A 15,543-nucleotide genomic window follows, 5' to 3' on the forward strand; every position below is an offset into this window, starting at 1 on the left:
CCCGGAGCTCGCGTGCGGCCGCGGGCTCAGCCAATCGGCTGCCGCGCGTGGGTCGAAGCGGCCAATGGGCGGCTCGGGGCCGGTTTAAAAACCGGCGCCGTTGGCCGTCAGGGTGCACTGAGGTGTTTGAGAGCCGCTCAGCTTTTGTAGCTCTGGGCTTTCCTGTGCTGTCGCTTTCTGGGTGAGCTGAGGGTTCGGGGGTAGGGCCGGACTGGGACTTTGCATCGGGCTTTGTGCTTCAGGCTGTACAGAGAAAAGCAGTAAGGCTGGGAAGGGTTTGGGGCGCAGCTGTGATGAGGAGGGGCGGGGGCCATGCTCAGCCTGGAGAAGAGGAGGCTCAGGGGGGCTTTATCGCTCCCTATAATCACCTGAAAGCACGTTCAGCCAGGTGGAGATCGGTATTTTCTCTCAGACAACCAGCAGCCGGACAAAAGGAAATGGCATCAAGCTGTGCTGGGGGGGATTTAAGCTGGCCATTAGGAAGAATTCCAGACAGAAAGGGTGGTTACACATTAGAAAGGGCTGCCCGGGGGGTGGTGGAGTCACTGTCTCTGGAGGCCTTTAAGGAAAGGCTGGATGCGGCACTTGGTGCTATGGTGGTGTTTAGGTTGGATTCGATTATTTAGAGATCTGTTCCAGCCTCACTAACTGTGATTCTGAATTTTCCTGCACTCCTCTGTAATGAGGGATTGCATGTTCACCTGCGTAATGGCAGCAACGAGCACTAAAAGTGCCTTCAGACCTGAGGGGTTTTAGCTGGCCTGCTGTATAACGGTGGGAAGTAGGGGTTTGTTCCCTTGTCCAGAGACCAGTATGTGACAGCTCTGTTATTTTTAATGGGGCTTGCTTAAAAAGTGTGTTGTGATGAGACAAATGATAAAAAATGCTTTCTTTCCCTTTTTCCTCTCTGGACTCTACAGGGTAGCCTCATCCATCTGAAGATGGCAACTCTGATCTTTGTTGATCAGGAGAACAGTGAACTTCATGCTCCCAAGAGTCAGCTGAAGCTCCCTTCAGGATCTTGTGCGTATTTGCTGCCCTGAGCCAGTAAGGGATCAAGTGAAGGGCATAAATCACATATTTTTTTTAGTGCTTTTAATGGTAATAGTTTTCTATTCATAAATCCACTTACCCAACCCATTCTTCCAAGCTCATCAGTTGGTATAAAATTGAAGATAACTCTGTGCTTTTGTCATAAGTGTGGCTTATGAGTTATAGATAGTGAAAAGTAATTTCCATGATAGCTACTTTGCCAGCATGTCCACTTACTTAGGCAAACTTTAGGGTTGCTGATTGCTTTTTTTCTTCCCCCCCATTCCAGCAAAAGTCTTAGCTGAAAGAAAACAAGTTAACACTCCACTTCCTAAAAAAGCAATCAGTACTTCTCCAGTCACAACTTGCTCTGTCAGAAAGGCTCTTGGAAATGTGAATAAAACTGAAGGAGTCATGAGCAAGATGGATAAGCTAAAACAGAAAAATCAGCCTTGCACTGTGAACAAAGTGAGTACAACACACTTATGCTGGGGAGGAGGGGAAATCCATAATTTACCTGCTGTGATTTGCTGGTAATGAAAAATCTAAAAGAAAAACAAAACCAATTCCTTGCTGCCAGTTGACTAATGCCTTGCCAGTCCCAGAGCAGTGGTAGCCCTGCTTTCCCACCAGTTTTCCTTGCTGAGATGCCATGGATGCTCAATATGGGCTATCCCAGCTGGGTCAGCTGTCCTGGCTGTGCTCCCCCAGCCTCCTCACTGCTGGGGTTGTGAGGAGCAGAGGAGGCCTGGACTGTGCAAACACTGCTTGGCAATAGCTGAAAGACCTATTATATACATTTCATCATGAATCCAAAACATGGGCTCATATGAATTGCTAGGAAGAAAAAGAACTCTATCCTGCCTAAAAGCAGGGCACCTATGTAGATGGTTCTAGAGAAAATAGTCTGAGTTTGTCTTAATTACATCTTAAGAGTTACCTGTTCTAGTGCAGTCACATAGAGTACTGCACTGCATAAACTCAGCTGAAACATTTGCCCATCTTCATCTTATTTGTGTGGAAGGCATTAGAATTTAGGCCTGAGTGAGAAAAGTATGACAGGTATGCTTGTCTGTAGACCTGAACAGCACAAGAAAGCCACTACAGATATTCTACAGCAGCTCAAATAATGTTACTTCCTCTTTTTATGCCTAACAACAAGACTGGATTAGAAAGCTGCCATACAGTGGCTGAAGAAGATTGGCCAGAAATAGAAAATATGTTTCCTTTGGATCCTCAAGGTAAGAACTATTGATGTAATCATTCAAATTAGCAATAAGGCTTTAATGAGTGGTGGCACTGTTGTGAGAATTTGTCCAAGCTACTGTGGCACACAAGCCAGCACTGCATTTCTCCTGAGTCTTTTCTGAAACACAAAGGCTGCTTTCTGCTTCTGAAGTACTTAACCAGGAATGAGGTGGTGTTTCTAACAGTAATGGCTCTGCCTCAGATGTGTTATTCTGAGTCTTATTGTGGTGACAGGAAACATAGCCAGGTAGTAGCTTAGTTCATTAAATAGTGACTAGTAGCTAATAGCTAATAGACTATTTGAAGGAATACAGAAAAGTGTGCCAAGATTTGTAACTGAAGAGATTCCTTCTGCTCTAGGATATAAGAGTTGAAGATGAAACTTCTAAAGTTGTTCTTAGGCCAGCCCATTTCATTCTCAGTCCTTCAAAGTGTGTCCTTAACTTTCCTCTTCATGTGTGCAAACTACTGTGCCAAAGACTGCTGTGTTGATGAACTGTACATGCTTTGCTTGCTGAAGTTACTAACTGCTGTACATTAGCAGTTCCATTAGGCAGCCTAGTGTTTCCATCAGGGTTGGTGTATGGGATTTCATGCACAACTGAAAGGTGTAACTGCAAGTAAATACTCCATAAGAGGAGACTGTTGTGGTGTTTTAGATTGGCTCCTATTTAATGTAGTCTAGAAGAGTTTGCAGCTTCCCAGGCTACTGCACACTTAACAGTCTTTCTTAAACAGACTTTGAGAGTTTTGCTCTTCCTGAAGAATACAAACTCAGCAATATCAACCTGTGTGGTGTTCCCCTCATGGTATTTGAGAGGACATATGACAGATGTGTGAACATGGCTTCTTCCCCAGTGAAGACTGAAGAGATTTCATGGGAATCCAGTAAGTGGAAACTTTGCAGACTTTCAGTACACACAATGCTCATCAGTGGTTAGAGCAAAAAGCCAGCTGGCTGCAGCAGTGAATTGCTGCTGCTGTCTGAGCCACCAGAGCAGTGCACCAGTGTCAAACAGCTTCTGCTGTGTAGCCAAGCTCAGTGTACCTGGCCAAGGCTGCCAGGTCAGGCAATTGTCTCAGAGTGGTGTCACTGACTTGTGGCTTAACCCAGCTGCAGCCAAGCACCACACAACTTGCTCCCCTGCTGTGGGATGGGGAAGAAATCAGAAGAGAGAATGTGAAAAAACCTCATGCTTTGAGATAAAAGTAGTTTTGATAACTAAAGCAAAAGCCATGCATTTAAAAAAAGCAAGACAAGGAATTCAGTTCCCTTCAATATCCTCACAACAGCAAGGCTTCATCTCATGCAATGGTGGCTTGGGAAGACAAGTGCCCTAACTCCAAATGTCTCTCCTTTCTTCTCCCCCTAGCTTTGTCTGCTGAGCATGGCACCATATGGTCTGGGATATCCCCTGGGCCCCTTGGGATCAGCTGTTCTGGCTGTGCTCCCTTCCAGGTGCTTGAGCACTCCCAGCCTCCTCCTCACTGGTGGGGTGGGGAGCAGAAAATGCCTTGACTGTTGCTGAGCAGTGCTCACACAACTAAAACATCCCTGAGTTATCAACATTTGTGCTTCCAGCACAAATGCAAAACACAGCCCATACCAGTGGCTGTGAGGAAAATTAACTCTACCCAGTGAAAAGCACTGAGCAATCTTTTGTGGTGCATTGCAAACTGATCAGTTTGGTGGCATTGACTTATACAATGAAGCAATATTTCCCTTGCTTATTCAACAGGTTTATGCAGAGCTGCTGGGAGCTAGCTTATGTTTGTATGCATTCTGAGTTTGAGAAACTGATTTGATTTATTTCTAAATTTCAGACTTGCTACAATCAACTGCTGACTTCCTTGCTACCCTGGATGAGATCATTGACATGCCACCTCCACTATATGATGACTAATGTGTGCTCTGAAATTTCTTTTGAGGTCCAATTTCATATAGTTCTGTATTTAAATAAAGGCTAGTTTAACCTATATACTATTGTACTTTTACTTTTCCTATATTGTACTTTTACTTTTCCTACAGTGAGCCCAACATGTAGGTAGCAAAATAGAGCTTCGAGGAGGAGATTCTGACAAGCAGGTAAAGCAGAGCCTGGATAACTCCTAAGCAAGGCTCTGAAGCACTGTTGTCACCTCATCTAGGAGCTGGTACCTGCAGGTTGGAGTGTGTGTGACAGGTTGAAGTCCTTCTTGATCCATCAAACATGCAATGGTTTGAACCAATTTGTGTATCTAGTGTAAAGCAAGCACTAGAGCTGTTATTCTTCTGATGTTTTCACTTTGAACCTGTTTGCCCTTCACAGCAGCTGAGGTGGTGTGTGTTGGGTTCTTATGCAGCTGTAGATGCTTATTGCAGAAAAGTGCCTGTAACTGAGGCACTGAATGTGGTTACACAGTGCCATCACATGGCCTGTTGGTAGGCAGCACACAGGTAAGAAGACATTGGTGTGTGAGGCCCCAGAGAGCAGAGGTATGAGTCACAGTATGGCTATGACTTTAACATGAATTTAGGTAGTAACTGTATGTCTAGACACCACACTGGGAGAGTGGCACTAGTACTTCGTTTGTGTTATGGAAGTTTATCAGGGTGAAATGAGATTTTTTTTGTTACTTTGAAATACTCACTATGATCAAGAACCTAGATCTTTTTGTACAGTCAAATAAATAAGCCTTTTGTACCATGTCCACATGTGTGTATACACATGCACATTAAAAAATTTAAAACATGCTTGCAGAATTTCATAGTGAACTGAACAAGTATTTGCATAGTGTTTACAAAGGTAATGATTAAATCATTTCAGATTCACAGGCCTCTTGGTACTGATAGACTTTAATCTTGGAGCTAAAATACTTGTTATTTGTGGGGCTGGTGGAATGGGTTTGCAGAAAGATGGGGTAAGTCAGGCTTGGGAATATTGGTGGTCTGTCTGCATAGGGATGTGGTGTAGAAAAGAAGATGGTAGTGGTAGGATTAAGTAAATTGTTTGCTACAGTGAAACTCATCTCGGGCTTTTTGCTTTCATTAGGATTTCTGACTAATGCAGGTTGACACTTTTGCTTTTACAAAGCTTAATTTTATGAACATTCATTGGAAAGTTCCACTTGTTTCAGCTGGCTTTTATTTTCCTCATTTACTTTTCAACTCTGACTGAGATTAAAGGGAAATGCACATTCCTGGGACAAAGCTGTGGTGAGACTCCATCTGTGGGTGGAATTTCCTGCTCTTGGTGACTCCAAGGTTCCCATCAGTCACAAGGTACTGTCTTCTCTTTGGAAAATGTAAGCTCATGGCCTCAGAGCTGGCCTTACCTGCTGGGTGTCAGCCCATGAAGTGCTGGCACAGGAGCACTGGGAATTTTGTATTGCTTCAGGTAGGTGTTAACACTGACTTCTACTGGTGGCTAAAAACAATCAACTTCTTTTACTGCTTTAATGTTGTGATGACCCACACAGCTCTTCATAATTACTAAGTTATATTTTCTCTTGGGATTTTATCAAGATAACTGACTTGAGCAACTTGAGCTCAAAATGTTGTTTGAGTACTTAGTTCCACAACAGTGATCTTACTAAAAACTGTTTCTAATGTTTGGGTTTACTTGCTTGATCAGTTTATGCTTCCTGCAAAGATCTGAGATATTGGGGATTGTAAATGCATGGCTGTAATGAAAATGAATGCTTGTGTAGTGGCAGCCTTTAATAGACCTCATGGGTACATAATTGGCAGTTCAGGATTGTAATGGAATGCACAGAGTAGGGTCTTTTTCAGTGGGTTATCACTCTGCAAAAGAACTGTGCTCTTCCTGTGAGACTCTCTTGAAGCCCTTACCTGAACTTCTGTAAGGAGAGTTTGGAGATGCACATGAAGAGTCTCTTAGCAGGCTCAGTAACTTCAGTGCACATCAGACAATCCATCCTGTGTGCAGAGTTCTGGCAGTGGGTGGCACCATGGTAACAGCCTTGTTAGAGCTGCTCCTCCTGCAGCCTGAAATCGCTGCCGTGGTGCTGCATGCCTTTGGTACCTCGCACACGGTGTAGGTGGCTGTGATGGCTTCATCGCCTCATTAGTGGGAGATGGAGGATACGAGTGGGCACGAAGGTATTCAGAGTGCCTTTACCCTGTGACTACAGGGAGCAGTCCATCAGCCAGGCACTCTATCTTCCATTGTTTAAAAAGAACAGAAATGAGAAGCCTGCAGGCAACTGGTCTCTCTAGGGTTAGCAAAGCCATGAATCTCGTAGCTTCTGCACAAAACCCATGGCTTCTTCCACACAAAACTTCATAGCTCTTAAAACTGTTAATGTGCCCCAGAATACACTATTTCTGCTTTATTGCTGCCTGCACGAAGTCCCTGCAGGGTGAGTGTAACTAAGCAGTACTGCTGCCTCTTCCCTGGAGCATTTTCTCCCTGTTAGGAGGGAGGGACCCGTGGGTGGCAGAGGGGATGCGGGGGGAACGATGAGGCCCTGGCAGGCGGCGTTGTGCGGCCGCAGCAGCCGTGACTGCGAGCGGGGCCGCGAGAGGGAGCCCCGGCTGCGGGGAGGCCGGGGACGCGGGACAGCCCCGCGGTACTCGCTGGAACCGGGGACACGGGAGAGCCGGGCGGGGTCGGCTGCCGCGGGCGCTGCAGCCTCAGGCCACCTCTTTCTGGGGCCACAGCAATCCGTGTGTAACACGGATCCCAGCGAGACACAGAGCTCTCCTGGATGCGGCATGCACAGCCTTGTCTTCGCGCAAGGCAAAGCCTGAGCCTCTCTGGAAAACGCAAGCAGAGCTTTCCCTGTGAGCGGGGCCAGGGCGGTGGCTGCACAGTCACTGAGCGGGCCTCTCCCCGTTTGTTACTTTACTTTTTTTCTCCACTGCTGCTCAAATTTCTTCTGACATCTAAGCAAGATGCTGTATTGGTCTTCTGTAAATAGCCATCTGCTGGATGTGAGTGGGTTTTAGGAAAAACCCCTGGAAATATTCCCTTTTCCCGGAGTGTTTTCCCAGCTGCGGCGTGCATGTGCCCCGGGAAAGGTGTGGAGGAGAGGAGCCGTCCCCCAGTGCAGCGAGTCGGGCTGAGCCGGGGCTGGCAGTGCAAACCTTCCCCTCTTTGCTCTCTGCTGCGCTGTCCGCAGAGACACGGCCCAAATGTGCTCCTGGCCCTGCAGCAGGGGCTGTTCCTGGGGCTGTTTCAGGGCAATCCCGACCGCAGGGCCCCGGCAGCCCTCAGCTCGGCACGGCAAACGGAGGAGCTCTGCAGCTCCCCCAGCCCGTGGGGTGGGTGGGTATCGCGGCCGGTGTCCCTTCCGAAGGGACAGGCTGGGCTCAGGGCAGCTGTGCTGGGCAGGGACACAGAGCTGGCTCCGTGTGTGACAGCGACAGGCTGGGCTCAGGGCAGCTGTGCTGGGCAGGGACACAGAGCTGGCTCCGTGTGTGACAGCGACAGGCTGGGCTCCGGGCAGCTGTGCTGGGCAGGGACACAGCTGGCTCCGTGTGCTACCGTGTGTGACAGCGACAGGCTGGGCTCAGGGCAGCTGTGCTGGGCAGGGACACAGAGCTGGCCCCCTGTGCTGCTGAGCCATCGTGTGTGACAGCGACAGGCTGTGCTCAGGGCAGGTCGCAGCGCCCTCTGTGCCGGAATGTCCCCATCTGGGAACATCTGATTCCAAAACAGGGGTGTTTTCTTTGCCTGTTCTTCAACGTCTCTATGACTCAGTTTTGGAATGAGAACAAAAAGCAGAGAAAACCAAGCATGAATCAGCTATTATTTGGCTTCAGTTTTCTGTAAGGCCAGGTGACCAAAATCATTCCAGCTTCAAGAATCAATAAATTAACATCATGTTTAACTCACCTATCATCAGGTTCTTTAATCAAATATAAGGTGCTGTTGGATTTATTAGTTCAGAGGATTTTGCACTTCAGCCAGCATGATGGCAATCTACTTTTAAAAATGCATTTAACCACAATTGGTTTTCTGGTACCTGCTGCTTGTGAAAACTTCAGGCAGCAGAAATAAGTTGTGATTCTCTTTGATGAATTCTGCTTATTTTTAGGGAATGTATCAAGTTCTGTTCACCTAAACATATCCAGTAGCAAACAATACTTTTTTCTGAACTTTTTCTCAGCTTGAAAGTTTTGTCTGTACTGTTTTCTTCCTGAGGCTGTTTAGGTGTTGTTTAGTCCTTGTCCATCACATTCCATCTTAAATGATACACAACCTTTGAGAGCTGTTTTTAGCAGCTGTGTGTTGCTTTGCTGGGAGTAGAGCTTATTATGTTCTCCTGGATTTTGTAAAGGAGCTTATACATTTTTTTTAAGATATTTAAAATTGTCAGTTAAAGGGTCCCCTTTTATGAAACCAAGAATTCTAATTGCAAAGCTGACTTAAAAAACCTTGCTATGTAAAGTAGTTTACAAAACTTCATTTTGTAAATGCAATGCCTCCTGGTTCTAAGAGGGTGCTGACCTCTCAAAGCATGTGTGAGGAAAAAAAAAAGCCAAAATGAAAATGAGAGTGGGAACATTCCTGTGGAAATATTTATTCCAACAGCACAGCACTTTTCTAGGAATGATTATTGCACTGGAAGATATTCAAAACTTGCAAGTTGCAACTAGGTTCTGGATTTTACTTTTTACCTTCTACCCAGTCTTGCTCCAGCCTTATTTTGTTCAGATAACAAGTTCTTAACAGCTTCCTTCAAGGATTAAAAACCTCCTCCTGAAGTTCTTTCTTCTGTGCATAGTTTCCCATGCCTTAGTCTGAGTTTCTTTTGAAACTAGGAAGGATCTGGAAATGCTTTGCATTGAGATCTAGTTGCTTTGAGGGAGCTCATCTTATTCTTCAGTTGTGTCTTGGTTTCCCCACATGGTGTATGTGACCATGCTGTGATTAAGTCTTTTGCTACAGTGATTTGATTGCTTTAGAGAAGATTATTATCAGGAAAAGCTGACAGGCAAGGGCCTTTTCTAGTGCTGGAACCCAGCCAATTCTGTCTGTCCTTCTCCATTTTTTTTTTTTTCAGTTGGAATTAGCATCCTAGTTTTCTGATTAATACAGAGAGCAAAACATCATTTGTTCTCCTAATATCTTCAACAACAAGTTTGAAACCGAGGACAACACATAGGAACCAAATGCATCATGTGTGGAACAGCTAATTCTTTAAGTATTCTACCCACTTTTGGAATCTGCAAAAGTTGGTGGGGGTTTGTTATCCATGTAGGGTTTCAGTGCTTGTGTGACTGTCCAGGCTTAAGGCCCAAATATTGTTCCTGGCACTGCATCCAGGAGTGCAACATTTTTATGTGATGGGGAATGCTGTCCAGTATATAGAGTTTAATTTTAACTCCGCCTGTGTGACTTCCCTACCTAGGTTCTATTTCTGGATGTAATTTTTATGCCTGGAGGTTCACTTAAAAAAGGACTGGAGCCTCTTTTGTACCTATCCCCAAAATGCAGATCCTCAGAACTGCTGCTATAATATGGCATAATAGCTCCTGCTGAGATGGGGTGGCACTGGTGGCTTGTGGCTCTTCTGTTTGCTGTAGATGAATTCTCTGATGAACATCTGTTCCTAGGCAAGCAGCTAGAGTCCTCTCCACCCCTAAGCTAAGATGCTCCTTGGCCTCCTTATCCTGTGGAGGCTGATGGGACCATTTCCAGAGCAATTTTGTCTCGTATGAAACGCAGGCAGAGTGGGATGGCAGCTGAGGAGGAAGTGTTGGTGTTTCTATTTCCAACAGAAAGTACCTAAATGAGTGTGTGAGAGGCCAGGATTCAGATTTCTGATGCTCCAGGGGACTTGCAATCCCACTCACAGCTGAGCTGTTCTGGAGACTCCTTTAACTGCTCCTGAGCAGGGCTGCACAGGAGGCCTTGGTGTGCCTGGGCAGGGCTGGGAGGGGATGGGCTGGTGCCTTCGTGGTTAGGGCTGCAAGAAGGAAGACTGGTTAGCAGACAGTCCTCTGGAGGGATAAAATCTTCCCTCCTTTGGGCTGTGGTTGGAGAAGAGGAGTCTCTTTTCCTTTCTGTTCCTGCCTGCTGATGTGTTCTGCTCTCAGGCTCCTCACTCTGGTGCTGGTGCCTGGCTCCCTGTCTGTGCCTGCCTGTCTGTGGTGAAGGGGTTTCTGTTTGCTGTCCCTCCTGCTCAGGGCTGACTCACTTCCTGCCTTAGTAACTCACTTGAAACCTTCCTGTTTTCTGACTTCTGACTGCAGAGTGAAGCTGTTTCTGAAGCTTGTGAGAGAAATTGTACTGGGCTGCCTGGTGCTACTTTGCCTCGTTTTCTTTTCCCTTGAGCTGGCTGACAGGGGAATATTTTTACCTGTTTAAATGCTGCATTCATCTCAGGGAGCACTGTTTGTCTCAAGGGCAGGGTGCAGGCAGCCTGAGGACTTGTCCCAGGGAGGGAGGCACGAGAGGAGATGGGGGCCAGGATGTAGGGTTGGGAGCAGATCTCTGGGTGCCCTGTGGTTTGTGTGGGGTCTGGCTGTGTTGCACTCGCTCTCAGACTCTTGTTTTCACAGATGTTAAAGCCAGTCGCAGGAAAATAATTAAGGGAATGATAAACCCGAGTAGAACAACTCTGACAGGTTTTAAGGCCCGGGGACAAGCAATCAGGCTGTCAGGAGGGACACAGGGCAAAGCTGCAGGGGCTGTGGGCTGTTCTGGCAACAGCCCGGCCCTCTGTGCCACTGTGGAGCAAAAATCTTCTCTTAGGATAAGAAATATGTGCATGTACATGCACTCATGTACACAAACAGGCTCTAGGGGGAAGGTTAATGCCTCTGTATGAATCTCTGCAGGCATTTCCTACTGGGAACATTTCCCAGTTTAGAAAAACATCTCATGGAGGGTGCTGCAGCTCTCCTGTCTTGGCATGTTCCTCTCTCTTTTGTGAGCCCTGTCTGTGAGCAGAGCTCTGGCTTCTGGAGGCTGCACAGGTGATCAGGAGCACACAGAAGAGCCATTTCTACCATCCCCTCTCCTTTCTGCTACCCAGGCATGCCTGACAGCTCTTCAATGCTTGCATAAGAGGTAGGAGCACAGTGTCCTAATTTATATGCCTGTCACAGTGGGTGGTGAAATGGCTAATCAAATCCTACCTGGCTCGTGATATGACCATAGCCTTTGTAAATTTGCCAAGTGCTCCATGAAAGGTGCATGATTTATAAAGCATTTCCTCAGTTTCTCTGTCAGCTCAAGCTCTCTTCAATGTATTAGGGGTTAAAGCAATGAGACAGAAATCAGAGGGAGAGCTCATAAAATTTGTAAGTCAATTCAGCTTAAAGAAACCAGACAAGCAGATGCACAAAAGTAAAGAATAATATATGTATGTGTATAAGGCTCTGTATAGCTAAAGACCCACAGCACTAACCTCTCAGGGGAAACAAAATGAAAGTTGCTTTTAAGAGTATTGAAGGAGAAATTCCAGTTTCTTCAAAAGTAATGAGGATTTTGCTGTAGTTTTCAGTGGGACTAAGCTCCAGCTTCTGTTGGAATTCATAACTCATACCTCACTGCCTGTCACAAAGAAATACTCTAAGCAGGGATGAAAGATTTATGAAAACATGCATGAAATGACTGTATGTCTACTCTGCTTTCTGAAGGCTGTATTTTTGTGGAAGATATTTTATATACAGGACATGATTTATCTCTGATGCCTGCATGTTTTATTCTTCTGTAAAGATTTTAACTACCCTTGGAGAGATCCTTCCTTCTGGGAGGACCTTCTCCCTCAGTGAAGGAAGGAAGGCAGCTTCTTCTGTTGATAAGGAACACAGTGAGCAGCAGTAAAGAGAGCAGAGAAGCTGGAATTATCAGGTGCTCTGGCACCTGGGCTGTGATTTAGTGTCCTTAAAATGCACTGCATCACCATGCATGTGGTTCTGAGAGTGCTGCACTCAGGGCTGTAGTGTTACCTTGTTTGGTTTAACACAATCTTTCCTCAAGAGATTCCAGCCACTCAATTAGGCTGAGATCTAGACTTCTTGTCAAAAAAGAAATTAACTTCAAAACTTTCCAGATGAGATGCTAAGATGATAAGAAATGTCCTGACTGTCAGCTGTCAGGAGCAGCTCACAGCATGCTGCCAGTCCCTTCCACGCTGTAGTAACTTTCTTTACCTTGCCCCCCTGTTGGTCCCTGCATTTGTTTCACAAGCAAAGTGAAGAGCCTGTCCTGTCATCCTTGCCCTCTAAAGGCCTCTGTAAATGTTTTGGCTTTGCTGTTCACTTTCCTGCTTTTGCTTGGAGGATGTGCTGAGGGCTGAGGAAAGTGCTGCTCTCACCAAGGGACTTGGGTTCTGTTCAGCTGCTCTCTGCTTGAGATTATCCAGCTGTGACACATGCACAAAATGACACACACCTTCTGGGACACAGGAAACCTGAATTATCTTTACTTAAAGAACCAGCAAGGACATACTGCTCAGCAGGGAATGTATTAATTTAGTTCAGTGTCTTTTACAAAGAAGTTTTTAAATCTGAGACTGGAGAGAGAGTGAGGAGGCATTTTCAAAGTTGTACAAGTGAGCACTGCAAACACAGATGAATCCCAGCCTGAGATTTCACTGTTCCTCTCTTCCTGTGCAATGACTCATTCAAATCCATTTACGCATCCTTATCAATAAGTCTTACTGGAGCCTTGGCTTCTCTATGTACAGTTGTGACCCAGGGCAGCATCTGAGAGCTCAGACAATGATATTTTTTAGCCCATCAGATCCTTCATGCTGCTGAAAAGCAAAATCCCAGTTTCACATTCTTTTAGGATCTCTGTTGTTATGTGGATATTAAAATGGTGAGTGGTTTTGTGTCTGAAACCCCTGCTCTAGTGGATTGTAACCTGTGTATTAGCCTAGTTGAAGATCTGTAAACCAGATCTTGGGATGAAACAAAAGATATTTCTACCCTGAGTATGGACAGCCTGAACTTCTGTACTCACTAAGAGGAATGTGGTTATTAACAATAAATATCTTTCAAGTTTTCCTCTTCTCCAAGGTAGCTGGTAAATACCTGTGCATGCCTTTGTGGTAACCCTTGGGGCGAGTGCAGCAGAAAACATCAGAGCTGTCATGGAGAGTGTTTGATACAGCTTTTCTGTGCTGCTGAGCTCTCTCTGCTTGCAGACATGCAGTACATGGGAAAATGCTCCCAGCTGCTTCCAGACTCATAGATGGAGTGCATTTCTTTGTCTTTAGGAGTTGTGTGTGAAGGAGAACCTCCTGGAATGTATCCTAGAAAAGTCCCCTGGCCTGACTGGGATGAAGACAACCAGTGGAGAGGGTGTGGTTTCCTGTGGGGGAGTCCTCACACAATACCCATGTGAACTGGAAAATGTTGGAGGTGGTGGAGGTTTACTCTTCCAGGGCTAAATCTACAGGGTTAAATGCTGTCAACCTGTTCTGAGTCTGTGAATGGGGTTTGGAAAAAATCTGTCTGATGCCTGGCAAATAGGAGTCTACGTGGAGCAAAACAAGTCTTGTCACTGGCTAGCTTTGCCAGAAAAGCCCATGGGAGGGGTGGGCTTTGGAGTTTTAAGCAACCTTACTTTCTCAGAGACAATCTGCCTCATGTCAATGGTAAGCAACGTTGGAATGGAGTAGGAATCCGTGCTGCTGCTTCTGCTGTGTTTGTGGATAAATAAAAGTGGTAATTAACCAGATATCTCATTCCACTCCTTCTTAATAACCTGAACACATGCTCTGACCATCTTGGTGCAGATATGGAAACATAGATTTGTTTATTCTGGTATCAAACATCAGCCACATTGTTTTGGATGCACAGCTGTTAGGCTGCAAGTCTAATGCCTTCTCCTTTAGGGTCTCACTTTTTATTTAGACTTTAAAACTGTATTCAAATGAGGTTTTGACCGAAACTGAATCACTATGTACTTGAAAGCTAAAGAGCTTATCAGGCATCTGATAATGTTTTCAGGATTTCCCCAGATGAGACCGCGTAGTGTACAGACAGGAAGCCGAAGTATCGAGCGCCTGACCAGAGCTTCCTCCTGTGCAGGAGTGGGGGTTTCTCTGACTTGAGTCTTCACCCCTGCTGCATGCTCTGAGCCTTGAAACCTAAAGGATAAACAGCACCCGGCTGTCCCAGCTGAGCCCTCTGAGCACGGTGAATAATGGAGTGCTTCAGTGTGCCCCTCTTGCAAGGTCAGCAAAACAGGTCTCACCTCTGCCGGGCCGCGCTACCTCCCTGGCTCCTTATCAGCTCGGGAATCAGAGAGGGACTTTCCAGAGCTATGAACATGTGAGCTGCAGAGATGGAATGAACCCATATGCAAATCAGTTTTGATTCCCTTCCCTTTATAAAGTTAAAATGTTTTTGAGAGAGAATCAGATCCTGCAGAGCGTGGGAGTCCAAGGAGGTTACCTTGGGCTGGCAGTGCCTCTGTCCCTGCTGTCTGTCCGTCTGTCTGCCTTTCCATTGTAGACAACAAAGTGTAGACTAGAAAATGAGAAATGCAAACCTGTGCTGATTGAAGAGGAGGAAAATGGAAGAAAAAAAGCTGAAGAGTGGGAAAAAGATAAAATAAAATGAATTTTGGGAATTCCACTGTGAGTAAGAGCCGAAAAAAACGTAAGCTGATTTATTACATGTTTGTCTTCTGCCTGAGTGCCAGTACACTTTGTATATGTGAAAGGTAATTTGCACATTAAAGATTGAATCAAAATGTCAACTTCTTCCTCAATTCCTCCAGTTTTGAACCAGGACAGTTCTGTCGGCTTTGATGGGTTTACATTCTGTAAATGCAACATAATGAATATCAAGTCTTTGAAGTAATTTTGAGTTATATTTATGCTAAAGCAATGAGAAATTCTGAATGACTTTTAAATACTGTTGTGTCAGGGAATCTGCACATTTTCTAGTGCTTCTCTTCACCATGCAGGAATTTTTTCTCTTGTCCTTCTAATGTTGTGACTGTTGTGGCTGTTGTGACTTTATTCCAAATGCAGTGGAATTCAGAAATAAGGGGTAGTGGTATCGTTATATGCATTAATATTTTCCTGAAATTGTGATTCATATATATTCATTTTTTTTTAAGTCTCTATCTTAACCCACTTAATAACGACTCTTTAAATAGGGAGAGGATGTGAGTTAATTGATGTATGTATTTTTTTCTTTTTATCAAATGCTACTGATTTAGAAACTACAATGTTTGGTTGTAGCCGAAGAGTTTGACTAGCTGTCCTTGGTTTTCTTTCGCATAAATTCTTTACTTTTTTGAAATGGTTTATTTTTATTTTTTGTATGTGCTTCTGGCTTATCTA

At 45.3% G+C, this 15,543-nt stretch overlaps 1 protein-coding gene across 1 annotated transcript; it reads left to right on the plus strand.

The window, feature by feature from the left end:
• The first annotated feature begins 51 nt into the window (after positions 1–51).
• On the plus strand, positions 52–4,257 carry PTTG1 (PTTG1 regulator of sister chromatid separation, securin). Its single transcript, XM_066560241.1, has 6 exons — positions 52–181; positions 921–1,023; positions 1,322–1,500; positions 2,195–2,273; positions 3,019–3,168; positions 4,105–4,257. The coding sequence occupies exons 2-6, from the start codon at positions 942–944 to the stop codon at positions 4,182–4,184; spliced, it is 570 nt and encodes a 189-aa protein (XP_066416338.1). The 5' UTR covers positions 52–181; positions 921–941; the 3' UTR covers positions 4,185–4,257.
• The last annotated feature ends 11,286 nt before the right edge of the window (positions 4,258–15,543 follow it).

This window comes from Molothrus aeneus, chromosome 15 (assembly GCF_037042795.1).
Source record: "Molothrus aeneus isolate 106 chromosome 15, BPBGC_Maene_1.0, whole genome shotgun sequence".
Taxonomy (NCBI): Eukaryota; Metazoa; Chordata; class Aves; order Passeriformes; family Icteridae; genus Molothrus; species Molothrus aeneus.

What these genes read in the sequence shown, in the direction of transcription:
- PTTG1 (XM_066560241.1), top strand. Translation starts at nt 942, where the DNA reads ATGGCAACTCTGATCTTTGTTGATCAGGAGAACAGTGAACTTCATGCT. An exon ending in GTTTCCTTTGGATCCTCAAG is followed by an intron (nt 2,274 to 3,018) that starts GTAAGAACTATT and finishes TTTCTTAAACAG; the next exon opens with ACTTTGAGAGTTTTGCTCTT. An exon ending in AGAGATTTCATGGGAATCCA is followed by an intron (nt 3,169 to 4,104) that starts GTAAGTGGAAAC and finishes TCTAAATTTCAG; the next exon opens with ACTTGCTACAATCAACTGCT.